The following is a 27,586-nucleotide window of genomic DNA, read 5'->3' as shown; positions in this document are numbered from 1 at the left end:
AGGGGGCTTACGGGACTTTCGGGGAGTGGGGGGGGGGGCTAGAAAAGGGGAAATCATTTGAAATGTAAATAAATTATATCAAATAAAAAAAAAGACAAAAAAAAAAAAAAAAAAAAAAAAAAAAAAAAAAAAAAAACTATTTCAGAAGTCATGCTTGCATCTTTGTCTCTTGGTCACGCTATCAACATGTGCTACCACCAGGGGGCAGCAGCCATCACATCACCACACACCTGCTTCTTGAACCTCCAACCTCTTCTGGGCTCCTCAGTGACATTCTTTGCATAATGGCCAAAATATTTCTACCTAGAAAACTCTCAACATCTTCCAAGTGGTTAGTCAATTGGAGAGTTTTTTTACAAATCATCTCCCTCCCTCTAGAACATCATCCATAGAAGATCTAGAGAAGACCAGATTTCTTACCTTTCTCATAGTCCTAAATAATGAATCAAGGTGATATGCAATTTCCTCATGACATCCATTGAAATGCAAATAACACATTTCTTTTTGATATGTAAAGGTTTATATATAGACTGATAAAATAGGGGATTCTCAGCTGAAGTTATAGCCTCAACCAACACCTTCTCTATCTCTTTCCTCCCCCAACCTCTTATTTCCTATTGGAACATTTACTTTATAAGAATTCCATCCGAGAACGCCAACCCTGGCTTTTAACAGGTTGTACAAATAAGAGGCTGCATGTTTACTCTCATCACGACCTTCACTTGTCTCTAGTTATTTAGAAAAAAAAAATATCGGTGCCAGCATTTGAGTAGTCACTGAGCTTACTCAAGATGATTAAAAGCAGAATGTGGACAAAGTGAGACATGTCCTTAAGGGCCTGAGTCTAACAACATCTTAACACTGATGACAAATACGCACTGGTGGAACCCCGGAGGCTCAGTGTCAAAGCAAACACACAAACGATAAAATCACCTAAGGATCCCGGGATCCCAATCCTCTCTTTATCTTAACACAGGACGGTTGGTTGAGAAAATGAACAGCCATGTGCTGTCTTTGACCTTGTATGATGCTGGTGGTTCTTTGTTCTTCCTGAATCAAGGTGAATGCTTCCTGTGATAGGGCACTTGGTGCTATGTTCATGCTAGGGTGTGCACATTCAGACTTATTCCCCGGCCTGGGTAGAAATGCAAATAAAGAAGGACGGACTGACTGATGTAGCAGTACAGATCCCAGACCAGGGATGAGCCGGAGAACGCATGCAGTTTGAACAGAATGACACTAGTGAACCCTTCCAACAGCTGCTGTCTTAACATGCAACTCTGTGTTGCAGAGTGCTTGGCAGTGGTTCTCAACCTCTGGGTCTCGACTCCTCTGGGGGTTACATACCAGATATCCTGCATATAAACTATCTACATTACGATTCATAGCAGTAGCAAAATTACAGTTATGAGGTAGCAATGAAATAATTTTTATGGTTGTGGGGGGGAGTCACCACATCATGAGGAACTGTGTAAAACTGTTACAGCATTGGGAAGGTGGAGTGCCACTGATCTAAGACATGCCAAGAATACTTACTGTTATCTGGAAATTATGCTGAATTAAACATTTTAAGACACATAGGGGAAGCCAGCACTAACTACATGCAGAAAATAAGCCTATCCCATGCTGGCCTAAGATGGACTTAGAGCCCACAGTTTGGAATCTCTGGTTTAGATTTCATTTCATTTGTGGACAAGCTGAACCATCCATAGGACATACTGGTTCTGCTTTCTTCTTTGTTTAAGTTCCTAGTTGATAAAAAAAAAAGGGGGCTATTGTTCATTAATAATATCTCTCTTTGACATTTAGTTGAAAAAATAGCATACATTGTTGTAGTTTTGCCAGCTCCATTTGGCCCCAACAGTGATGTAATGTGCCCTTCGTAGAAGTTCAGATTAAGGTTATCAACAGCTGTTTTTGAGCCATAGATCTTTGTGACCCCGTGAAGGGCGACTCCAACTTGGAGATCTTTAGGTTCAGGTTCAATGTTGGAGGGAAATGCACAGTCAGGACCTAGAGAGACCAAGATAAGAGTTGTAAGCTCATAAGGAATTAATAGAGCTGTGTTTACTAAAACTGGAGATTATACGAATATAATCTTTAAGTTTAAAGAGTTCAGAAGCAACTGATTTATTATATTCTCTAGCATTCTTCTGACCTGCTTACAGAATGAGCAGGACTACAAAACTACATTCTCTAGGGTTTATTCTATCAGCCTTCTCTGTCGGAACAAGCAGTTCTCAAATGCAGTGTCATAATTTTTAAGTCTCTTTTTTCTCCTCCCCTACAGATCTTAAATATTCAAAAGATAACCCAGAAGGTTTGTTCTCTGATTGGGAAGGATGTTATCAATTTATGAAATAAATGTTTCCAAGTTGTGGCTTTATAGTAACACAGTTTTCTTGGATCTGTGGCTTACAGACAGAACCCAACTAATTGTCCTATCTACCATCTTCAGGCACCATCATGACACCACTTGCAGGGGGATCTTTACTTTATAGAGACATTAGCACTCAACCCACATCAGTAAGGCATGAACTTTGCCCTCTTTTCTCAAATCACTGTGGGTTATGCTACATTACCCATTTTTGTTTCTTGGTTTCTCCTATGACCAGCCGCAGATGGCTAGAGGAAGGAATGCGGACTGTGGGCAAGGAACAACATTTTTCTCTGCATGATTCTAACTGGACCACAAAGGGATCTACAGTTTTGGCTTAATTAGCAGCATATGCTAACCAACTTCTGGGCTAATGAGCCCAGAAGAAGGCACAATTCAGTCCCTATGTAAACACATATGTGTAGACATACTCACCCGTGACTAAAGGGATGATAATTTTATCATTTAGAAAAATGTAACTAAACCCACTAGTTATGCAGTTTTAGCGTCATTTCTGTTATAACGATACATGCTATTGACCTACTTGTCTTACTGGCAGAAGGGTTGGTGTTCTGCATCATGATATTAGTAAACATTAGGCCATTGCTTTTCTCCTGCTTCACTTCCGCGCATCCGAATCGCTCTTTCCAATAGGAAGGAAGGACAGGAAAATACCATGGAGCTGCCATCCCATATGTCCCTGTAATGAGAACACATTAAAAAGAGGGATTACTAACTAAACAATGAAACACTGAATGGTTCAGGAAATGACTCCGTTTTGTAGAATACTACATAACTTCAAAGGGTGAGTTCAGTTTACAAAGTAATGCCAAAAAGACCGTCTCTTAAAAAGCAGTGTCAGTGAACTACAGTTATACATTAACCCATTTCAAGAGTACAGTAGGATAATTTTTGTTCATTTACATCACCTCCACAGTTCAGTGTTAAACTAATTCTGTATCCTCAATAGAATTCTCACAGGGTTCCCTTTCATATTCCCTGGGTCTTACCCCAAGTCCCATGATAGCATTGATATGCTTTCTGTATCAAGACAGTTATTTTTAAAATAAGCATTTTGTGCAAATGAAAGCATACAATTTATTCACCATCTGCATATCAATAACACTTAGTGGGAAAACATCTAAATGTGTTAGAAGATGCAAAGTGGGAGGCCACAGACTACGTTGTAGAATGCATTTCATTATCCATAAAATTAGGAGACAGATTTTGCCTTGTCGGTGTATCATGCTTCTATTTGCAAAGACTGGTTGGACCTGATACTATCCCACAATTTTGAATTTACCTTGTCTTTAAAAGGTAAGACAGTGAGACAAGAGACACAGCAACAAATTTAATCTGAACAATTTGGTTAATTCAGGGTTTTATTATACCATTTCAGAGATTTCACATGGCTGGCCAACTATTAGCGCATGTGTTAGGTGACTTACAGTGATGACAACCACAAGAAGTATCTGTGCAGGTTCCTACCTGGGAAAACATTCCTGACGTACCAAGCGATAAAGAAATAAATGAAAGAGTCTGCGAGGATTAGACAGCACAGCCAGCCAAATGAGGTGGTGTCATCCTGAACAGGGGATTTGTACATATTTTCCCATTGAAGACCTAGAAATTGAACACAGGTGTTTATTCCTCCTTGGCACATATCACAGAGAGACAACCCTATTTTAAAGAAATTGAACGTACCAACGCCTTGTTCTTCATATCGTGCAATATATTGGCTTGCATAGCTGAATGCTGTTGGGGACAGCAGGCTCTGTAAAGAAAATGAACAGTGGTGATAGTTGCAGCAGATTTCACCTGGAAGGTCTCAAAATGCTTAAAATGGTAGACGTATAGGAAAGATAGAGTTCACACTCTAAGTCTATTTTAAAATACCTAAGTCCCTTGCCAAAAATACTACAATGAGAGAGGGAGAAATGAGGGAGAGAGAGAGAGAGAGAGAGAGAGAGAGAGAGAGAGAGAGAGAGAGAGAGAGAGAGAGAGAGAGAGAGAGAGAGAGACAAGAGAGAGACAAGAGAGACGAGAGACGAGAGACAGGGAGAAAGAGGAAATACTTGGAGCATGCCTTTTAACAATCCAAAATATATGTTTAAGCATATTAAATGTTGCTCAGAAATTTATAAAGTAGGAAATTACAGTGTAATAGAGTATGAAGATTCAAATTAAATGATATCAGGGCCAGAAAGTGTTCCTAAATTTATTTCAGGTGATAGAGTTTTAAATGAGAATATACTAAAATAATTATTGGTTGAATATTGATAATCATTACAAATTATAAATTTAAGTTTTGTTCAAACCTAGAGCAGTCAGTGTTGAATTAAGGCTATTCATCAAGATCTATGTGTATGAACAGAAAAGCCTTAATATGATGGAAAATATTCTGCTTTCTGAATTTTTAAATTCAGTTATATTAGTTCTCAGTTTAGTGCTTCTGAACTAGGAAAAAGCAGAAAAGAATCCACATTTGAGCATAGGCTATCAGTGCCTCCATCACTATTCCTGCTGGCTGTGTGTTCCCCAGAAAAACTACGCTGGCTTTTTAATACATGAGACTGGTTCTAACACAGGAGGTTCTGAGATGTTTAAGGTTTTGAACCAGAGAAATCAGAATTCTTGGTGATCTCTAAAACATGTCAGGTAATATTTTAACTGTACAAGAACCGGAGCCTAACAGCACCACTAATGGTTCTAGAAACTGTGGGATGGGGGAGGGGTCTTTGCTTTCAGAGTAGACAGCAATTAGAAAAGCCATCAGAAGAGTTAAGTGTATTTTGCTATTGCATTATGTTTTAATTACACAAGTGAACTTTCACCTTGGGCATATTCATGAGCAGGGAGGTATTAATATCACAGGAGGGTGCACTCCAACAGTTGACTTACCATGAATACTTTAATAACGTAGCTCAACTCATCCTCAACTGTAACCAGGACGATAAATGGGAAAAAGGCAATGACGTAGATGAGGCTTCCAATCAGAGCTGCAATGTTGGTGTTGTTGAAGAAGACACTGATGAGATAGCTCATGGCGATCACGGAGAAGCTGTAGTCCGAAAAGTACAGGAACAAAATGAAGCCGTTTGTCTTAGGAAGGATGTTGCCAAACTTGAGGATAACGATGAGGATGGCAATGGTGACCAATAAGAACCCGATACTCTCTATAAGCCAGGCAAAGAAATGGCTGCAGGAGTTCACGCCCATCATCTTCATGTACTAGAAGAGGAAGGAAGAGTTAGATGCTTCTTTGGCTGATACCCAAGCAATGATTAGTTCTGTATCATGACAAAACGTCCAAGGGTCTCCTCTTATATGGAACTACATATGCATTTGAATACTTTATGTGAATTCTGTTTGATTGCTAAGACTTTTTGTATCCGCTCCTCTTGGATTTTATGCTCCCAGTGTGACATCCCAACACAGACCATGATTTTGTTAGAGAAGATCCTTTTCACTAATAAAAGCATACATTTCTAGGACCAGTGAGGTAGCTCAGAAGCCCGAGATTCAATACCAGCTCTTAGAAGATAATAAGGAGGATCAACTCTTGAAAGTTGTCTTCTGACCTCAAAAATGTATGCCTGCTTGGTGTCTTTCTCTGTTTCTCTGTCTCTCTCTCTCCCAGAAAATAATAAACAAACAAACAAATAAATAAAGTATTGAGGACTTGCTTCGTTGCAGAGGTCCTGAGTTCAATCCCTAGCAATACACACACACACACACACACACACACACACACACACACATCTCTGTGTGTATATTACAGTTGTAGTTTTGAAACTGGAATCTAGCTGACTTCTTTAGATTAAAATGATTCAGACCGGGACATCAAATTTATGGTGTCTCCTCTGTTATTTTACAGCATGAACCTGACATTTGCTTAGGTATAAATATTTCAGTCTGGTTAAAAAGTTGCACATAGCTTAACTTCAAATAGGGATTGGAATAATACAAGTTTATATATTTTTAATAAGCCTTAATGAGCACTATAACTATTGCTTCTGTTTGGTGAGAGAAACACGGTAGATGTGGATTCTTATTACTCAAAATGTGGCTGTTTGAAAGATGTCCCTTTGCCTTTCTTGATAACCTCCTCATCCCTAACATCAGCGGACAGTCTCTGTCAGTCTTGGCATATACATATAACAAAAAGACATTCATACACCCACGAACTGAGGTATCTGAGATTCTGTAGGTTAGTTTCTCAGCTAATATTTTTTTCTGACTCAGTGATATCCCCAGGGCCAAGAGATTCCACTGGATTTCTTCTACCTGATAAAGATATGCTTTTGCACAAATGCAAAAGAGTCTGTTGTCCACAACCCCCCTTCAATCTCAGTAGCCTTAAATTTGGTACAAGTGGAACACTAGGGGAACCTGGACATTATACCTTCCAGTTATAACAGTTTATTATTAATACTAGGCTTATAAACCTAATGTCCCATTTTAAAAATAATAAATGTTCCACCAACATTATTATAGTCCACTGTTTCTATAGAATAAATAATTTTTAATATATCTCTCTTAATATTGTATAGAAAAACAATAACAACGATAATATTGCACTGGGTATTTTATTCTATAAGCCAATGTAGCCGACTTTACCTTCTGTTTTTATTTTTTTTCCAACTTATCACATTTGATAACTCTGCTTGCTCTTGTTACCATGGAGACAGCTACCTGCCTGCCAACAGTCTAAGCAGTGGGCCTTAAGCTAATCACCACTGAGAAAAAGCCAGTGACTTCTCCTCTTAACTTTGTCCTCTCCCTCACCTTCTTCTGTGTCCCCTCCGTGGCTCCACCCCCTGCAATGCTGTTTCCAAAGGAATAGGAAGAGGGAGTCAAAGCGAGGAGATTGCAGTAAGTAAAGATTTCCCCTAGCTGCAAGATTTGTTTTTGTTGAAAATAAAATTACATTTTGATTTTTCTAAAAAAGAAGTAGCACTCACTGATTTTTTTTACCCCAGAAATTCTCACTGTATTTCTCACCCAGTTTGAGAAAATTGTTGCATCGGTTTTGATGTCCACACTTCAGAGATACTTATCAATCCCAGTGTGATTCTGATAGGCAAGTTCTTTTTATCTGCCTGGGCGTTGTTCCGCATTTTGAGATTTAATTACATATGGATGCTTGAACAGAACTAATTGGAACACACGTTCAACTAAACTATTTAATCTTATGTGGCTTATAAAACAATAACAACGACAAGAGAGAAAAACCCCTCCCTCCCTCCCTCCAACTGCAGTCTGAATAGGAGCAAGAAACATGCTGGTGTATTTGCTAAGGTGAATATCACATATCTAAGCGACACCGAGGCCATGAAATGAAAGGTACGCTATATATTTAAACAATGCTTTTCTCTCCCGGTGACCAGCATCCCAAATTTATGGGATTTCTTTATGTTTCTAGAGCATTCTCTATCTGTAGACTTACTAAAAGATAATTTGGCAAGCCTCACAATTGACAATGAAGGTGGCTATCACAATAATTAGGAGCCTTTGAGACTCAAGGTGTGATTCTTGTTGCTAAGAGGTGCTAAGACTTTGAGACTGGTCATTTCACTTTCCACAGAAACAGGCTGAGCTGGGTGCTCCCTGAAGTAATCACAGTCAGACACTCTAGCATGAAAGTTCCGGGCAAAACTTTAGGATTTCACGCCACAAGGACAGCTGCACTCATGACAAGAACGGGCTCTGAGAGCACCCAAGCCATCCATAAATCATCTGGAGTTGGTGCCAACATCGCGGGAACAAAGAAGACCAAAGTTAGGGGTGGAAGCGGCCTGCGGAGAGTGGAAGACTGCTCTTCCCTGCTGCCATTGGTTCGCCTCAGCGTGGCAGATGTCAGGTGCCAGCTTTGTAATCAAAGAGTCACTTGTCCCAAGCCTCCCTCACCTGCCAGCGCAATTTATCAATATCTGATAACCGGAAAAGCCTGGTACACAGCAGTCAAAGCTGGCCCACTTTACAGCAGTCACTACGAAAAGAGATTGCTAAAGAATTTGTGGGAACATGTTGCTACACTCCTGAGAGGCTTCTGCTCAGAGGCTAATGGGAAGGGAAATCACAAATACTCACGGATTTGCTTGTCAGCAGTGCCATCCAATTGACTCTAGGCCAAGCACTAAAGCATTAGGAATCATGGCATCTTTCATTTTAATTTTTTTAAACATTCATTTATTGTTATACGTGAGTACACTGTAGCTGTCTTTAGACACACCAGAAGAGGGCGTCAGATCTCATTATAGATGGTTGTGAGCCATCATGTGGTTGCTGAGATTTGAACTCAAGACCTTTGAAAGAGCAGTCAGTGCTCTTAACCGCTGAACCATCTCACCAGCCCTTTCATTTTAACTTTTAAAGTTAATTTTGATAATAGATTTTAAAAAATTCTTTGTAAGATTAAAAGGGATGACGATTAATGGTGAACGTTCCATATTCCTACAGGAAGGGATGGGCACATTCTGAAAGCATAGAAAAGGTGTTTGATATGAAGCCCTACGGTACTGAAGGCTCTGTGTTCCTCTTGGTAATAACTCATAGATATCTTGGCTTGCCTGTCTGAACTGACAGGAAAACTCCAAAATTCTGTCTTTAGCTATATATAAAGTCCCAACAATGGACTTTCTTGGAGAAACCTGATGCAACTAGCTCTGAACACACACACACACACACACACACACATGCAGTCACACACACACACAAACACATATACACAAATTCCCTTTAAAAATAAGATTTCTTTTTTAGCCAGGTGTGGTGGCACAGGCCTTTAATCCCAGAACTTGTTAGGCAGAGGCAGGAAGATCTCTGAGTTCCAGGACAGCCTAATCTACAAAGTGAGTTCCAGGACAGCCAGGGATACACAGAGAAACCCTGTCTCAAAACTAAAGTAAAACAAAAAAATTTTTTCTGTTATAAAATTTATTTATATATTTATATATATATATATTGGATTTTTTGAGACAGGTTTCCCTGTCTCAAAACTAAAGTAAAACAAAAAAAAATTCTGTTATAAAATTTATATATATATATTTGTTTTTTGTTTTTTGTTTTTTTTTGAGACAGGGTTTCTTTGTGCAGCCCTGGATGTCCTGGAACTCACTCTGTAGACCAGGCTGGCCTTGAACTCAGAAATCTGCCTGCCTCTGCCTCCCAAAGTGCTGGGATTACAGGTGTGTGCCACCATGCCTGGCTTAAAATTAATATTTTTATAGCTGTAAAATTTTAGTAGTTCAAGGCACAAAATGTAGAACAAAATTCATGAAGAGTGTTTTAAAAAGTATTTTAAGACTTAATTTCAAAAATAGACTTATTGGTTATTAATATTTGTGCTACTTTCAAACTTAAGGAGATTTCTCAGAGGCACATCACGACAGGGTCAAATATTAATGACTTCATTGAGATACAGCTAAATAGGTTTTCTTGCCCCAATTTAAAAGTAATTATAGAAAGTAAGAAGTGCAGTGCTGTGGGTTTTTTTTTTAACCTTTGTGTTTTAATTTGAATGAAAAAGAAGTAGTCTATGGGCACTTTTATACTTTAACTGAATGTAAAATGATGGCATTAACAAGTAATTTCAAGTTTCTGGTAACCAAAGAGAATGGCTATCATCACTCTGGAAACATCTTAAAATTCTGCACCACTGAAGGCAATCAGCTGTGGCTTAGCAAAGGGTTGGATGAAAGTCAGGACCCTCCTGATGAGGAGCATGATGATGAACTAGGTGTTCAACTCGCCACCTCCCATCTCCTGGGCACACAGAGCCTCCTCATCGTTGAAAAGAAGGAGGTAGCAGTGACCTGACAGCAGTGGAGAGCCAAGCTGGGGACACTGGGGACACTGGGGACATTCCATTCGTGTCATACCTTGCACCAATTCATTTCACAACCATGCTATATTCCTTTGAGTTTAGGGCACCATTGTTTTAAAGATGTGACATTAATTTGCATAGCCCCCAAAAGAAAACTTACTGCTGAATGAGTTTATACTAGATCAGCTATATCCTGATATCAGAGGCTTTTTCAAAGGGAACCAATATCTTAGCGCTGGAAAGTAAGAAGTAGCGTAGGTAACTGAATGTGTCCTCTGTCCTCAGGCTTGTCCATTCTGTAAATACTATACTGAGTGCAGTCTAGACAAATGAGAGAGACTGAGTTTAGGGACTAGGCTCACGGAAGGGTGACTGGCAGGGTAGCTTCCCAGAGCCTCATGCTGGAATTCTAAGATCCCTAAAACATTTTTCCCACTAGGTAACTTTCACGCTGTGGTCATGTGGTTAGAGCATGAAAGCAGATGCCTCCTAAATGAAGGCAGAGAACCAGCACATAGAAATAGATCAATGTTAAAAATACGCCTTTCACCTCTTCTGCTGAGAGAGGACAGCTTTATGCACCGATATTTCCGGTGACACACAACAGATGCATTCGAACAGCATCATGTCCTATCATAAAACAAAGTGGTAAGCGTGACACACACATATATGTGTACACAAGTCTACATCGACACATAGGCATGAGTGTTTTTCTTGTTTTTATCATATTTGAGGTAGGTATCTGTTTTGAAGTAGAAAATAGCTCAGTGTCTACCACAGTTTTCTACTTCAAAGTCATCCTTTAATCTTTAAAGACCCACTTTCGAGGCCCAGGAACCTGAGACATAGGAGGAGATAGAAAAGACCATGCCACCCAATTAAAGTTTGAGGTGTGAAATCAAGCTTTCAAATTGTCATTAGAAAACCATGGCATACAGTCCAAAAGACAGTGAGGCTTAAATCAATTTATGAGACATCTAGTAAATTGTAACTGAAAGATAAGTGTGAGATGCATGGTAAAGGGACTTTATTCTTGCAAAGCAAAATTATCCTTATGCCTGCATCCATATCTGTCTCTATACCTACAAGTAGCTTGATGGTTGCCCTGTCAGCCGTCACTCTTCCTTGATAGTATAGGTAGTATTTAAAGTTTGTTAGAGCCTTTGTCTTGTAAGTAATTCACTCTGGAAAAAATTACTGTGAGGTTTATAATTATATTCACTATTATTCTGATTTTGTCTTCTCAGAAGGACTCATTAAACAGCCTTTGTGTCGCTTTTTGCGAAAACAAAAATAAAGACTGCCTGTGATCCGTAAAATGTTTGTCTTTCTAATTCGCAAGGTGTGGACTTCGCTGTCTGTGTCTGAATAGGCATGAGAAAAGTTGCAGCAATGAGCTGTTCTAGGACTAGGACTTATTCACAACAGGAGAAAATTCTCAACATACCTCATGGAGCCGAAGGTCCTTCTCATAGACAAGCTTTTTAACAAAGGCAGCTATAAATACAACCCAGGCGACCATAAGCACGATCGGGAGGGAATAGGACACGCTGGTGAGGAAGCTGTGGAACAGAAGAGAAGATCCAGCCATCAAAATAATTGCCGCCCTGCAGACTGCAGCGTGCAGGAAGTGCACACGTGCGTGCGTGGAAATTACCCTCCCATTAGGGGGATCAGAACAACTGTTAATACAGCCTTACTATTTATGAAGTGGGAAGCTGATTTAACAGTGGGCTATCATTTCTTATTTTATTGCAGTGGGACAAGAGTGAATACAGAGCTCTAGGGGGTTGGAGTGTTAGAGAAAATTGTCATATTGTTTAAATTGTTTTTGAGTATGTCCTGGTTGGGAAAATCATTACTCAGCTGTAATTATTACAACACTCAAAACTTTTCTTATCTGAATGGAAAATTCAAAATCAGAGGTTGATTGGCAAGCCATCCAGAGTGGCCGTATTAATCTTTAAGGAAGTTCATAATTATAAGTAAACTAACATTTCCTGAGTAAAACAATATAAAATCCAGAATATTTTATTTAAAATGCAAAGAATTTGGATTCTTCAAAGACATTTCATAAATGGTGTTGAAATTCTCTCTCTCTCTCTCTCTCTCTCTCTCTCTCTGGCAATATGTTGTATGTTCTAGAGGGACGTTGGAAAGCCCGTAAGCCCTACATGTATTTCTGAGTAGCTGGTCATAATGCAAAAGATTTTATTTGATGTTTCTCCAAGCTGACCGTACAGCAAAGACACCCTAACCTTTCAGCATAACACCCACTTATTTACTATGTATGGGCAGGCCAGGAATTTGCTTTTGAACAATTTCTTGGGAACTGGTGGTGATAGTAACCAGGAAGGCATAGCTCTGACAATCACAACCCTTCAATGGTCACAGGCAAAGGCGATCGTTTTTATCAAGGTCCTGCAGCAATCTGTTTAGCATCTTGGGCCGGCCAGAAACCTTTATTTTGAGAAAGGTCCTAAGGCTATTCTTATAAACTTGAGAAAAGGGCAAATATGAATGGACCATGAGGTCACTGTCACTTGATATCATATTAGTGTGCAGAAGTGTATCACTACTAGAGAGATGGGAAACAAACATATAGTTTGCTTCCTGGGGCAGATGCTTATAATAGAACATTTGTTGAATGAATTTTTATCTCAGACCGGGTCCATTCTTGATACCGTTTCTGGATGCACAATTAGGTAAGGACTCCCATTAGTTAATGATAATACTCTTGTAATGTTTCTTCCAAATAATGGTGTGTTTTATGTTTAATCTAGTACTGAGAAAATGTGGTACTGTCATCAGCTCTCTGGATTTCCTTTTTATCTGAAAACTATGGACAATGATACTGCTTCCATTTTACTGACAGGAAGCAGAAGTAGAACAAATAATATATGGGGAAGTATTTTCGTGTGCTGCAGAGCTTAAATTTGCATACAAGGTCTTTTGTTCCTACTCTCACGAAGCATGCAGTGTCCTGGTGCCTCCATTCTTTAACGAAACATTCAGGCATCTTCTGCTTTAGGTTCTAAGCCTGTGGTAAAGGCTTGGTGAATGTCTTCCCTTCACAGGACACATCAGTGAGGAAGCGAGTTCTCAGAAGGGTGTGTGACCACCAACAGTCCACTCACTTGTCCTTCATGAAGCAGGGATAGGGAACGGCCTGAACCTGGACGGCGACTTCCTGTGAGTTCCTTCCTGTTTGTAACTCAATGATTGCTCTTTCAATACTATCCTGCAAATAAATGAAAGCCCGGCCATAGATCTGGTTGTGTGATGGAGAGTTGTGCGGCCCGGGGGCCCAAATCTTCGTCCTTATGCTCCTCGTGGTCTGGGCTGTCTTCAGACTCATGCGGATGGTGTATCTTACGACAGGAGGGAGAGAGACTTTTTCAGAGTCTAAGCCTCCATGTGAACTTCTGTTAGATGGTAGCTTAAAAATGACACCTAAAAATAAGGCAACAACAGCACAAAAGTTACATCACAGGCGGCATGGCTCACTGGCCCGAGGGTGGATTCAGGGAGCAGCCTGACATTTGAGTTAGTAATGGGGCAGTGCATTCAGGCTCCTCATTTAGAAGGATGGTTTCTAAGAGGTGTCAACGTCAAGGTTCAAAGCTGGAGTTAACAATCTTATCACAAAGTGACAGATTAAATATGTCACCGTAAGCCACTTATTCAAATTACCAAACAATATTCTGAATGGATGATCTTGACTGATAACTTAGCTTCACCCTTGAATTACATGATTTTTTTTTCCCCAGTAAAGAGGTATTTGTTGAAGGGCTCTCATACTTAGACCCTGCCGCTGACTGACTACATGAAGAATCTCATTCACGCTGACATCAGAAGGGGCGATGGGCTTCAGACTACTTTTTGAGTTTTGGACAGAAGCGGGTGGGGGAATAGAATTCAGTCCATTTTAGTCCAGAGAGACTCTCCACCCCTAACAGGACGACACTTACTTCCAAAGAGCTCATTGCTCTTGTAGAGCTGCTTGGCCACCGTCTCCATCTCCTCCACAGTGTCTGCCGCCTGAATACGGTCATAAAGTACACAGGAGGAAATATTGACTGTCAGGGAAGACAGCGTGTTAAGCTGATCGATAATGTCAATATTGTTCTCTAATTTCAGCCTGAGAACATCTAAAGAAGGAGAGAGAGAGAGAGAGAGAGAGAGAGAGAGAGAGAGAGAGAGAGATTACCACTTTTATTTCAAAAGTACTAAAACAAAATACTGGGATTTTTTTTTGACAAATGGTGTCCATTAAACTAAATTATAACAATGATGTGATGCTGTAGAATTTATTTTTAAAATATCTAATACTCCATACTAAAGAAATTGTGTCCAGCTCTGCAGAAATTCCTTGAGGATAATGTTAAGCCAGTTACAAATACAGTCAACCCAGGCTCAGAGGGATGTAAGATCACGCAAAAGTATATTCTGCTATGATTTAAATAACAAAGGACTGAGAATGAATACATCTTAAAAATTATGCATATAGTTTCTGTGGAGATGGCTCAGTAGGTTTAAAAACAGTGCTTGGCAAGCAAGCACAGGGACATGACTTGGCACCTGTGCAAAAGCCAGGTATGGCGGTGCCTGCATTGGCAAGCATTGGGTTGAAAGCAGAAACAGGTGAATCCCTGGAGCCTGCCAGCCGGCCAGTCTAGCCAAACTGTCAAGCTCCCTGTTCAACGAGAAGGCATATCTCAAAAAAAAAAAAAAATAGGATGGAGAGATACTGAAGAGGACACCCAACATCTATTTCTGATCTCCATGTGCATACACATGAACACGCTATGTGCATATACTACACACATAGAATAAATGCATATATTGTATATGTAATAAACTTTGAGCTAAGTATGACCATTTTAAATAAATGAAACAAAATGCTCCCTTACTGTGGGGAATTGGTTCTAATGCCTTGTCTTAATGCTGCACTTCCAGACCTGAGGGTCTCTGCCCACAGCTGGCTTGGACTGGTAATAAAGAATTGCCTGCTGTATGGCCAATAGTTGAGCAGGGAGAAGGAGGCAGGACCTTCAGATTACCTGCACAGGAGAGAGGGTGGAGGGAGGGAGGGAGGGAAGAAGGGAAGGAGGGAGAGGGAGGGAGGGAGGAGGAAGAGGAGGAGGAGGAGGAAGAGGAAGAAGAAAAAGAAGAAGAAGAAAAAGAAGAAGAAGGAAGAGGAGGAGGAAGAGGAGGAGGAAGAGGAGGAGGAAGAGGAGGAGGAGGAGGAGGAGGAAGAGGAGGAGGAAGAGGAGGAGGAGGAAGAGGAAGAAGAAGAAGAAGAAGAAGAAGAAGAAGAAGAAGAAGAAGAAGAAGAAGAAGAAGAAGAAAGAGAGAGAAGAGAAGAGAAGAAGAGAGAGAAGAGAGGGAGGGAGAAGGAGGGAGGGAAAGGAGGAGGAAAAGAAGGAGGAGGAGGAGGAGGAGGAGGAGGAGGAGGAAGAGGAGGAAGAGGAGGAATATTACCATGACTGGGGAGTGGGGAGAGAACAGATTTAAGAGCTGCAGGACATAAAGCAGCCAACAATGTAGGTGGAAAAGGAATGTGGCCCTATTAGGGGGCTGCCCAGAAGGCAACAGGGCAACAAAGATAAAATATAGATTTTAGAAGGTGTAAAGTCAGGAATACCAGAGGGAAGTGTGTGCTGGCGGGCAGGAAAGTTTAGAAGTGCCCAGACATTGGGCTTGTCAGGACATACAAAATTAGCTGGTGTGTGTGTGTGTGTGTGTCTGTGCATGCAACCTGCTGGGAGTCAAAGCAGTTTAACTAATTCACTGCTATACCTTAGGACAAAATAATGTTTACATTAATTTTATTTTATTTATTTACTTTTTTAAACTTTTAAAAAAGATTTTTGTATTTATAAGAACACTGTAGCCTTAGCCATTCTGACTGGTGTAAGGTGAAATCTCAGGGTTGTTTTGATCTGCATTTCCTTAATGACTAATGATGTTGAGCACTTCTTAAGGTGCCTCTCGGCCATCCGAATTTCTTCATGGGAAAATTCTTTGTTAAGATCTGTACCCCATTTTTAATAGGGTTATTTGGTTCCCTGAGGTCTAACTTCTTGAGTTCTTTGTATATATTGGATATTAGCCCTCTATCAGATATGGGGTTGGTGAATATCCTTTCCCAATTTGATGGTTGCCGTTTTGTCCTTTTATCAGTGTCCTTTGCCTTACAGAAACTTTGTAATTTTATGAGATCCCATTTGTCAATTCTTGATCTTAAAGCATAAGCTATTGGTGATCTGTTCAGGAACTTTTCCCCTGTGCCCATGTCCTCAAGGGTCTTCCCCAGTTTCTTTTCTATTAGTTTCAGTGTGTCTGGTTTTACATGGAGGTCCTTGATCCACTTGGAGTGAAGTTTAGTACATGGAGATAAGAATGGATCAATTCGCATTCTTCTGCATGCTGACCTCCAATTGAACCAGCACCATTTGTTGAAAAGGCTATCTTTTTTCCACTGGATATTTTTGGCTCCTTTGTCGAAGATCAAGTGACCATAGGTGTATGGATTCATTTCTGGATCTTCAATTCTATTCCATTGGTCCACTTGTCTGTCACTGTGCCAATACCATGCAGTTTTTAACACTATTGCTCTGTAGTATTTCTTGAAGTCAGGGATACTGATTCCCCCAGAATTTCTTTTGTTGTTGAGAATAGTTTTAGCTATACTGGGTTTTTGTTATTCCAGATGAACACCAGTCAGAATGGCTAAGGTAAAAAACTCAGGAGACAGCAGGTGTTGGCGAGGATGTGGAGAAAGAGGAACACTCCTCCACTGCTGGTGGGGCTGTAAGATGGTACAACCACTTTGGAAATCAGTCTGGAGGTTCCTCAGAAAACTGGACATGAGACTTCCAGAGGACCCTGCTATACCTCTCCTGGGCATATACACAAAGGATTCCCCGGCATGCAATAAAGACACATGCTCCATTATGTTCATAGCAGCCTTATTTATAATAGCCAGAAGCTGGAAAGAATCCAGATGCCCCTCAAAGGAGGAATGGATACAGAAAATGTGGTATATTTACACCATGGAATACTACTCAGCAATTAGAAACAATGAATTCACAAAATTTTTAGGCAAATGGTTTGATCTGGAAAATATCATCCTAAGTGAAATAACCCAATCACAAAAGAATACACATGGAATGCAATCTCTGATAAGTGGATATTAATTAGCCCAGAAGTCCTGAATACCCAAGGCACAAATTGCATAACAAATGACTCCCATGAAGAAGTATGGAGAGGATCCTGATCCTGGAAAGGATCGATCTAGCATTGGAAGGGAATATAAGGACAGAGAAAAAGGAGGGAGGTGATTGGAGAAGGGATGGAGAGAAGAAGGTTTATGGGACATATGGGGAGGGGGGATCCGGGAAAGGGGAAATCATTTGGAATGTAAACAAAGAATATAGAAAATAAAAATATTAAAAAAAAAAGAAAAGAAAAAGAAAATGCCGTACATCCCCCCCCCCCCCCACCTTGTGGTTGCTGGGAATTGAATGCCGGACTTCTGGGGAGGGTTGTTTGTTTTTGTTTGTTTGGTTTGGTTTTTTGAGACAGGCTTTCTCTGTGTAGCCCTGGCTGTCCTAGAACTCGCTCTGTAGACCAGGCTAGCCTTGAACTCAGAAATCTGCCTGCCTCTGCCTCCCAAGTGCTGGGACTAAAGGCATGTGCCACCACTGCCTGGCGAACACAGGACTTCTGGAAGAGCAGTTAGTGCTCTTAACCACTGAACCATCTCTTCAGCTGTTTACAAATCTTAAATGAAGGAAAGTCTATACAGAATATAAGTTAGACAACAGAGAGGCTGAAGAGATGGCTCAGCGGTTAAAAGCACTTGCAAACCTGAGTTCAGTTTCCAGCACCCACTTCAAGCAGCGCATAACAGCCTTCAACTCCAGCTCTGGAAGGCCTAACACACCCTCTTCTAGACAACGTGGGTACCTGCCTATGTGCAAACACACTCACAGAGGCATGCTTGTATCCATGTAATTTAAAATAAAACAAGTTCTTTGAAACAAGAAGCGGGACCATAGAAACATTTTAGATACCTAAAGATGTACTTGCAAACTCTTATATTGTCAATAGACAATCTTAGGAGTCAGGTCAGAGGCACAGCACTTGACTAGCATGCACAAAGGCCAGGATTTGATTCCCAGTACCACTGTCATAAGTAAACAATACAGTCTTATGCGATTCATCTCTATTCATATCTGAATTAACCTAGACAATATGATCAAGATTTAATTTTAAGTAATTACATTGGAAGAAAGAGGATTTAATTGTTCTTCAGTTGTAAGATTCCATGGGAGGAAGGCATCAGGGACCAAGGGTAAATACAAAAATCATAAGTTAACAAATCATTTGGCCAATTAAGTTTTTATTAAGTTGATCATTATGAAGACTGAGCTGTGATTATCATAAATCCTTCTAAACAGGTCCCTTACCTTATCCATAATAAGTCCTTGTTCTCACAGAGGGCAACTCCCTAAATACATTTCTCCATACATTTTAACATAAAAGGCTTTACTTGATGGAGATTCTAGTAAGGAAGGGCCGTGTTATTGAACACTGTGCCTTCAGCAGACATAGGAAATCAACAATAACAAGGAAGGAGTCTCTAGACCTGTTAGTGCATGGGCACAAGCAGATGCTCTCGAGAGGCAGCAAGTTTTAACTATATACTCCTTACATATATAATTATAACACAAGTCTTTGTGACAAACATATACGTATATATACATGTATATATGTGTATATATGTATACATATATGCACACATAAACATATATACATATGTATGCATATGCGTGCAAGTATTTGTGCACATGTGTGTATGTTTGTACAATCATTTTGAGTATCAAACCTAGGCCTTCAAGCAAGCTAGGCTCACTGTTACACTTACTTTAATCTGATTTTAAATTCTAAGTCTCATCTCCTATTTTAAAAGTTAGGAATGATAATATTTATTTAAGAACTTTTTAGTTTATCCCTGATATTTTTATCAAATGGTGACTTACCACTTACTTTCAGAAAATAAATCCCTTAATACCTTTCTTTAACCAAATTGGGTTGACTATCATCAAATATGTATAATTACACACCATACAGCTACATACAAATATAGACATAATTCCTTCCCACTGGCTTACCACCTGAGTCATTTGGGTCCCAGAGGTGCTGGGAAGGAGGAGGGAATTTGCTCTGCTACTGCCAACTTCTGATGCTCTCAATCCCTTCCTCATCCTTGCGGGTTGCATAGCAACCGTGAATCAGACACAGCCTGAATTAGATGTCTTGCAGCCTTTAGGTTGAAGGTGGGGACTTGGCAGAGGAAATATGTAAGTTCAGACAGCTGCCTTTGATTCTCTGAAGCCTGTTCCTTTCACATGACCCTGAGAGGAAGCCCGAACCTTGAATACTGATTTAGACTTATTTCCTTTTGAGTCTCCAGTGCTTGCCTTTGTTAACTCTATAGCCTTTTCCAGTTACGTTCAGTGATATGAGGCCAGTGGAGATCAAATGTTAAGCACTGCCAGAAATCACCTCACGTTCTCACACTCATGAGGACTGACTTCTCACTGAGTTATCAAGGAAGGGGGGGGGGGGGAGTAAAACGTGCCACCTTACTTATGCCTTCCTGTGATTGGAGTAAAAGTTGCCTTTATATCGTGTATATTGCTATGAAATCAATGAAGTCCACCATGAGGGTTCACATATCCCTATTACTAATTAACAGAAGGTGTCTGTAGACATATCCAGGGTCCCTATTTCTCCCAGTAACTATCAAAGAGCTAAAGACAGAGGAAAAGAGATGTTATCTCACGGGCATGGGGCACTGGGTTGCCTCCCCCAATTCTGACGTGCAGAGGGAATGAGAGTATGCAGCGCTGTGGAACTCACCAAGGTCGTCTATCTGCTTCAGGAGTTCTACAGCATCGAGTCCCACGGAGAACTTCACAAAAACTTGCACAAAGGGGTTCCGTAGAGTATTCTAAAAATTAATAATAGGAACCAGTTTCAATATGAGCAGAAAACAAGTCTAATCACTGTCACTCCGAACACAACCTTGGAACAAAGATGCAGACACCACTGGGCGTTATTAATGTACCTGCTTGTGGGTTGGCGCACAACAATTTGAAAGAATGAACTTTTGTCTTTAACACAAATTACTCAGATTTCTAAAAGTGCCCTGAGGGGACCATAATTATTTTTAACATCAGAGAATTGTATTCAATTAAATAGAATTTTTCTCAGTGCTAATAAATGATTTCCTTTTAAACATATATTATAAATAATGTGTTTCAAGGTGTATTTCATCCTCCAGAGGTTTAAAAAGAAGTCAGCTTGTGACATTCACAAGGTCTGCATAGAGTCTGACCTTACAGCTGTTTTGTATTCTAGTTTCTCATCCCCAGCTGCGAGGCCTCCTATTTCTGGCTCCAAGTTATCTTTCTGTGAAGTGGGGGATAAATGACTAATCAGAAATGTCAGTGTCCATTATTGTAACACCGTTCTACCCTGAACAGCAACAACTATGTGGCCATGGAAAAATGCATCAATAAAACCAACCTAGTCCACTGAAACACTGATAATTTAAAATAATAATTTATTGGAAATGTTAAGGCCTCAGACCTAAGGGACATAGGTGGTCATCATTAGCGTTTTTTCCGCGGTGAGCCAGACACTATGAAGATTTTTACCGCACCTCAAAGTAGCACTATTATTACCATCTACCCTCTAGCTTCTTGTCGAGTATGTGCGCATGCGTGCCTGCATGCACGTGCACGCACTTTTGCTAATGATGGAACCCAACGCCTCCGTACTGTGAAGCAACCTTTGGATTGAATACCATGTCATCTGCTCATGCCGCCAATGTCAAACTTTCTGTGCATTTACAGAACTAAGTTTTTCCTTGAGAATTGAGAGTAGTAATTAATCCTTCTCTGGTGCAAAGATACTTCAGTTAGCTGATAATCCCACTGTGAAGACGGTCACAGAGGTTCTAATAAATTTTGCACTTTGGAACTGTTGTTGTATACCATGCATGTCCTTTGGTAATTCAGCACTTTAGCCAACAAAAATATCCTTAATAAAATACTGTGTGTGGGCTGTTTTCTCCATAGATAAAACTATTTTGGGGGGATGGGGATTGAGGAAGAAAAGAGCAATCTTCCACTGAGGAAAGATAGGGCAGTAAAATCCTATTCAAGAAACATTGCTATCTGAGACTTGCTAGAAAAGATCCACTGTAAATGAGTAGTTGAACTTAGAATAGTTATTTCATTAATTGTTAAATTAAATAGTACATTGTAGGGGAGCATGTTCAATTAAAAAAATGCCTTTCATTTTATAGTTATCAAGCATATTAATGTTTTTATATTTATTTTCTAATTTGCACTATAAATGTTTGATTGTTACTCAAAACACACCGAAGAAAGCAGATTCCAGGCATGATTTTCCTGACTAACATTCATGAAACAAGTCATTCCTTCTGGGTTTCATTTACACGGCATGACGGTAAAGAAAGGATTTTTTTTTCCAAAATACTCTTGGGCCGCATCAGTTTTATAGGGGGCATCTCTTTGCAGCTTGCACTTCCTCTTCCTCTTGAATACTATCATTCCTGCAGATTCTTTTTTGCCAGCTGATTACAGGCTAGCCCTGTTGCTTGGCCTTCAGTTGTCAGAAGTCCTGTTCCTGCTTGGAACACTTCCCTACACTGTTTTCAGCATCTTCGGGAGAGACTGCTTCTTTTTACAAGAATCCTGAATCATGCTTTTCAAACCAAAGTGCAAAGGGCTGCGACGTCAAACCTGTAACTACCCTGGCATGGACACCTAGAGTGAGTGAGTACTGAATTGTAAGAGGCCATTTATTAGAACTTCTTTTCTAGATGTACCTTTCGCTTCTTTGCAAACACTTGAATTTAAGACACTTACCCATCTATTTCCATGAGGGCACCCTGTGTACAATCTATGCCGCATGCTTCACCTAGAGCTCCTGATGTTGAATGCTTTCTAGAATATTAATACTTTAGAAATTCCAAACACATTGTCTACTAAAGAGTAATTTAAAAGAGAGATGACTTAAACACATCTATAGCATATTAATTATAATCATTTAATAACTGACTATAGCACTAGTTATAGTTACATCTGTGTGTAAGAGCTCGCACCTGTAAAGGAGACAAGAGGCAGAAACATCTAGAGCAAAGGGCAGGGTTATAAATGCGAATGAGAAGTCTGCTGTCTTGTCTCAGACCCTGTCTCTGGAGAGGAGGTTATTCTGATTGATTGAATATGGATGCTAAGTTACTATCTTCACTTAATCAAGGTGATTAAAATATCAAAGAATTGTAATTCCCAATAAGGTGTATGACAGAGTGATCCCATACCTGGAGCATTGGGATTGTCTGGTTTAGCAGGTGGAAGGAATTCATGAAGATTGGTGACTTATCCATCCACTCCTGAGATTTTTCTCTTAATTCCGCCAGCTGTCTCAGAGTTACATTGGACTTAACAATGAAGAAACAAGAGAGGTATGGTAAATTTGTATTTTCATGTATTTCAATATAAGACTTTTTGGTACATTAAAAACAACAGCATTAAAAGGTGGAGTGGAGAGAGAGAGAGAGAGAGAGAGAGAGAGAGAGAGAGAGAGAGAGAGAGAGAGAGAGAGAACTATTGTCAGATTATTTCTATGTATTCAAAGTTTCAAATTATATATCTTGTAAGGACCAAGATTATTTATGAAAAATTCTTGGTAATTTAGGGCTTGCTTCATATCCAACATGAATTTGTGATCAAAATGGAAGGATTTACGGAGTTCTCACAGATTTTCATTTTTACCAATGTCAAATTTGACATGTCAATATTAAATAGTGGCAAGTTCACACACATGGGGAGGATAGTCTTCTTAAGTGTTCTTAGTTAGAAAACAGTAAAAGAGAGATGTGCCCGATTTTTGTTCCTGGGAACATGTATATCACAGCCATTTAGGAAACCAATCTGATAAGAGCTATTAAAATAAAAATGCAGCCAAGCATGCTGTGATTTTTATATATGCTTCTAACATTTGACATTCATTGAAAACTTTTTGGCATTCTTAGATTCAGTGAAAAGTCTGAGTTCTAGCTGTATCTAATTTTGTCCCCAAATGTCATATGGTTCATTTCACCAAGAGCTCCTTCCCACCTGTCATCACCTATATCCGATGCCATGCGTACCTAAGCAGGGCCAAAGAAAGGAAATGCCAAGAGCTTCCCAAATCCATAAGCAATGACGATGGCAGAGAAGACATAAGCCAGAATCATCTAAAATAAATTTAGGAGCTGTCTACGTTAAAACAGAAACAGAACCCCACATAAACACATTGAATTTAACAACCAAACCTTTTCCATAATGGCTTTTGTAGTTGGGTTATATGGTGAATATAAAATCTTTCCTAACAACATGGGTTTCAAGAAGGCCCAAATCACAGGCCCAGCAGGCATGTTAATGATGTCTTTGTAAAGGGAGAAGCAAAATGGTGCTGGAAATAAAAAGCAAGAAAAAATAATCCATCAGTCAATTAATATACACAATTAATATACAACAATCATTATAATTTAGAGGAAAATCAAGCAAACATTTCTAGGCACACATTCCAAATCTACTTATTCGTGGAGAATGTATACAAACTATATAGCCTAAAATTTATGTCTTAGCACTTCCTACATTGGTAACAGATATGAGACATCTGGTATTGATGTAAAACAGCCGAGTAATAATTGTTCTTTAGGCGTGAAAGTTTAAGCCGATAAGCCAGCCTAGAATAAATGATGGCATTTTGCCAAGAAGAAATACAAAGATTTCAAACCATATTTCAGAACTGCTTCTAACATAAACGTTTTACCACCACTTAATTTTCTAAAAAATATGCAAAACCCTACTCTCAGAATGGAGCCAGAGACCTAAGAGGCATTCATAAGATTTTGTTGAACGAATAAAAAGACGAGTGAATGAGCCAACCCAATTGCTATACTAAACATCCATATATCACCTGGAAGAGTTCCTCAGATCACATTTTGCATCTCAAAGTTTATAGATCAAATGAATGGCTGTGATATGCCACTAAACAGTTATGCTCAGCTGCACGCACACAGCTCTGCCGTATGCCATAGAAACATCTAATGCCAGAAAGTCAGGGAAAATATTGACCCAAGCAAATTTAAAACAAGCTTTTGCATTACATACTGGCAAGAATTCATAGTTATGACCTAGAGATGCTGTAGCCTACAGACCCACAGAGCTGTGCAGGCCAACAACAATGTTGTCAATGATGGTGTATATATATATATATATATATGTATATATATACATATATATGTGTGTGTGTGTATGTATATGTATATGTATGTATATGTGTGTATGTGATATTTTTGTACATGTATATGTATATGTGTATATATACACAAATATATCCCGTTTTATATATATTTATGTATATAATATGTGTAGGTGTATATGTATATATATGTACACACACACATATATATGTATATATATACACATATATACACACATATATATGGTGGAGCCCTATAGAATAACAACACCTAATATGATGAGGCTGGTACGCTAGGTTGTTATGGTGTTCTCACAATGACCAAATATACCTTTCTTGGTGCACATGTCTAGTACTAAAGTGATCTGTAACCCTACATTCTGTCATTTAGAGAACCCAATAGCTCCGAAACTTCCAAGTTCAGTGACCTTGGTCAGGTCATTATCTTTGGGCTTCACGCCCCCTCAGCAAGATGCAACAGGATCGACATTATTTCACGGGGCTGCTGTGACGAGGGCATGGGTTAACAGGCAGAACACGAAGTGAGTCCTGCACAAGTGTTTGTGCTATTTTTATTCTGAGGTAAAATTAATACTTCATTTAAATGAGAAGCGGCGACAGAACATGTAATGCTCTTGTCATTAAGAATAATTATCAGACCTAATTTGAGGCACACTTACTAGCATTTAAAGGAATCCCATATTTTGAAGCAATTTCTTCTTTAGTTAATTTGTAAGTGAGAAAATCCTTGGTGTGGTTGCCTTTTGGCTTCTGGGAAGAGGGCAGCATGGAGGTCAAGTACTCGGTGGTAATCCCTTGGGAACACAGAGCTTGGGAGATGGTACTGAACGATCCCGCTGGTGTGTTCATCCTGGTGCTTCTGTACATGGCCTGTGAGACAACATCCAAAGAGTTGTTAATGTTCCCGGAGCTACGTTCACAGAACAAAGAAGGGGTAGCACTCAGGGTTTCCATAATTTCTTTAAAAGTGTGAATTGCAAACCTAAACAGAGAATGACAACCCTCACTAGTTTAAGTGTCAGATGTGGCCAAGGTGTGAGGTTCTCGTCTTTTAAGTTTCTGTCTTCCGTGTGCTAGATCGGCAGCTGAACTCATTGCACCCAATCTTAAATAAAAGCCAGCCTGACAGGAATTATTTCTTAGGAAGGACATTACTGAGTGACTCTTCTACCTGTGTTAAGGGAACACTTCTCGGCAGATGCATTTGTCTCAGGGACCTCATTTTGTCCAGCAGTGGATGTGTGCCGGAAGCCAACTGATTGAGAATCTCTCTCAACTTTATGAAAAGTTCCATCATCCTTTCCATCGGCTTTTGATCTTTCCTTGGGAAAAACACCTAAAGGGAAGAGAATGAAAATGAATGATTTATGTGGAGGCACTGGAACCTCGTGGATACTTAGTAAGATTAGAAAACAGAAGAGCCACCTGGTGAAATGTTTTGGAACATCTACTGATCAGCCAAATGGAGATATTTACCAAACAAACCAGCCATTCCATTTCTAGATAGTCACCCAAGCAGTGGGAAGACATGAATCCACAGAAAGGCTGGTATACAAACTTTTATAAGGATTTTGCTTTCAACAGCCTCACAACCCCTTACAGGTGGGGAGTGGGAACAATCCACCTGAATTTATCTTTAAGATGCAATATAATATGAACATACCAAAAAAATATGCCAATACATGCTACAACATGTCCCAAACTTGAAAATACTATAGTAAATGAAAGAAGCCAGATAGACAGACCAGATACATGTGATTAATTTGACTGATACAAAAGGCATAATTTGAGACTGCCCAAATTGGATGCTTGAGCTCTGCAAGGGAGGATAGAAATGTTACCCTTTAGGGGAATACAACATGGTCTTAACCGCTAAGCCGTCCTTCCAGCCCCCGAATAAGCTATTCTCAATGTCAGAATGGTAAATATCTATTGTGCAATGCCTTGCATATGAGCATGCTTTTGCTCTGAAAACTGTGTTCCTAATTACACATATAGAAATGAATAAAAGTAAAAAGTAAACTAAGCACTATAAGAATAAAAAGAATAAATAGGTTCTAGGTAGACCAAAAAAAAAAAAAAAAAAAAAAAAAAAAAAGATGTGTGAGTCTCTGGGAAAGAAAGCTCTTTGGAGCATTCAAAGCCAAAAATGTTACCAACACACACACACACACACACACTCATTCACACTCAGCTATGGAGCTGGCCATGTGCAAGTGCCTCTTTGCTAAGATCTCAGCCATGAAGATACATATGTACAAGGAAATGGGTAAGTGCCAGGGTGAGTGGTCAGGGTGAACTATCACTCTTCAGATCCTGCAAACTGTGCTTTGGGGTGACACTGCACTCCCATGTGGTAACCATGGGCCTACGGATGGCTGAGTAGGCAATGATTCCCAATGGGGAGTGTGTGCAGCTCATAAGGCTCTGGTATAGGACACGGGGATTTCCAACAGGGGGGGGGGGAGGGCACAGGGGGAAGAAATGGAAACCACTGGCTGTTTGTAATGAGAGTGGTGACACAAGGTGACACTTTTCAAGGGTCACTCTGCTGCTTGGGAGGTGTTGGGACGGGATGCAGGAGTGCTATAGGGATATAGCATGGGCAAGAGTGACATGAAACGCACGCGCAGAACATGGCAAACCGTAACTAACCCTAAAACATTTCTATCCCTTCAGCCTCTCGGTTTCCTAATATTTAAGAGGGGAAAACAGCATTTTTCTCAGTTTTTTTGCCTGCCATTGGATTCCCTTCCCTTCACTGGCCTGCCTGGTTGGGTTTCAGTTGGAAAGAATGTGCTTAATCTTGCTGTGACTGGATGTCCAGGGTGGGGTGGTACCCAAGGGCGGCTTTCCCATCTCTGAAGAGGAGAGGAGGTAATTGAGGTGAGGGAGGGATCTGTAAGAGCAGGACTGGGAAGAGAGGGGAAGGGGAAGTGTGATCAGAATATAAAGTGAATAAATAAATAAATAAATAAATAAATAAATAAATAAATAAATAA

General features: G+C 39.8%; 1 protein-coding gene across 1 annotated transcript in view; it reads right to left on the bottom strand.

Moving 5' to 3' along the window:
* Positions 1 to 27,586, bottom strand: part of Abca12 (ATP binding cassette subfamily A member 12) — a 172,881-nt gene that overhangs the window by 47,062 nt on the left and 98,233 nt on the right. Inside the window, exons 16-28 of the mRNA XM_052191827.1 lie at positions 25,756 to 25,920; positions 25,244 to 25,454; positions 23,629 to 23,768; positions 22,633 to 22,752; positions 20,139 to 20,229; positions 14,177 to 14,356; positions 13,343 to 13,658; positions 11,653 to 11,767; positions 5,279 to 5,608; positions 4,082 to 4,151; positions 3,866 to 4,000; positions 2,931 to 3,077; positions 1,827 to 2,013 (exon numbers count right to left, since the gene is read on the bottom strand). Of these exons, the coding sequence (XP_052047787.1) occupies positions 1,827 to 2,013; positions 2,931 to 3,077; positions 3,866 to 4,000; positions 4,082 to 4,151; positions 5,279 to 5,608; positions 11,653 to 11,767; positions 13,343 to 13,658; positions 14,177 to 14,356; positions 20,139 to 20,229; positions 22,633 to 22,752; positions 23,629 to 23,768; positions 25,244 to 25,454; positions 25,756 to 25,920 (2,207 nt within the window). The remainder of the gene's footprint in view (positions 1 to 1,826; positions 2,014 to 2,930; positions 3,078 to 3,865; positions 4,001 to 4,081; positions 4,152 to 5,278; positions 5,609 to 11,652; positions 11,768 to 13,342; positions 13,659 to 14,176; positions 14,357 to 20,138; positions 20,230 to 22,632; positions 22,753 to 23,628; positions 23,769 to 25,243; positions 25,455 to 25,755; positions 25,921 to 27,586) is intronic.

Source organism: Apodemus sylvaticus, chromosome 9 (genome assembly GCF_947179515.1).
Source record: "Apodemus sylvaticus chromosome 9, mApoSyl1.1, whole genome shotgun sequence".
In the NCBI taxonomy this organism is placed as follows: domain Eukaryota; kingdom Metazoa; phylum Chordata; class Mammalia; order Rodentia; family Muridae; genus Apodemus; species Apodemus sylvaticus.
Note: the sequence above shows the minus strand (reverse complement) of the source record. Positions and strands in the feature narration are given on the sequence as shown.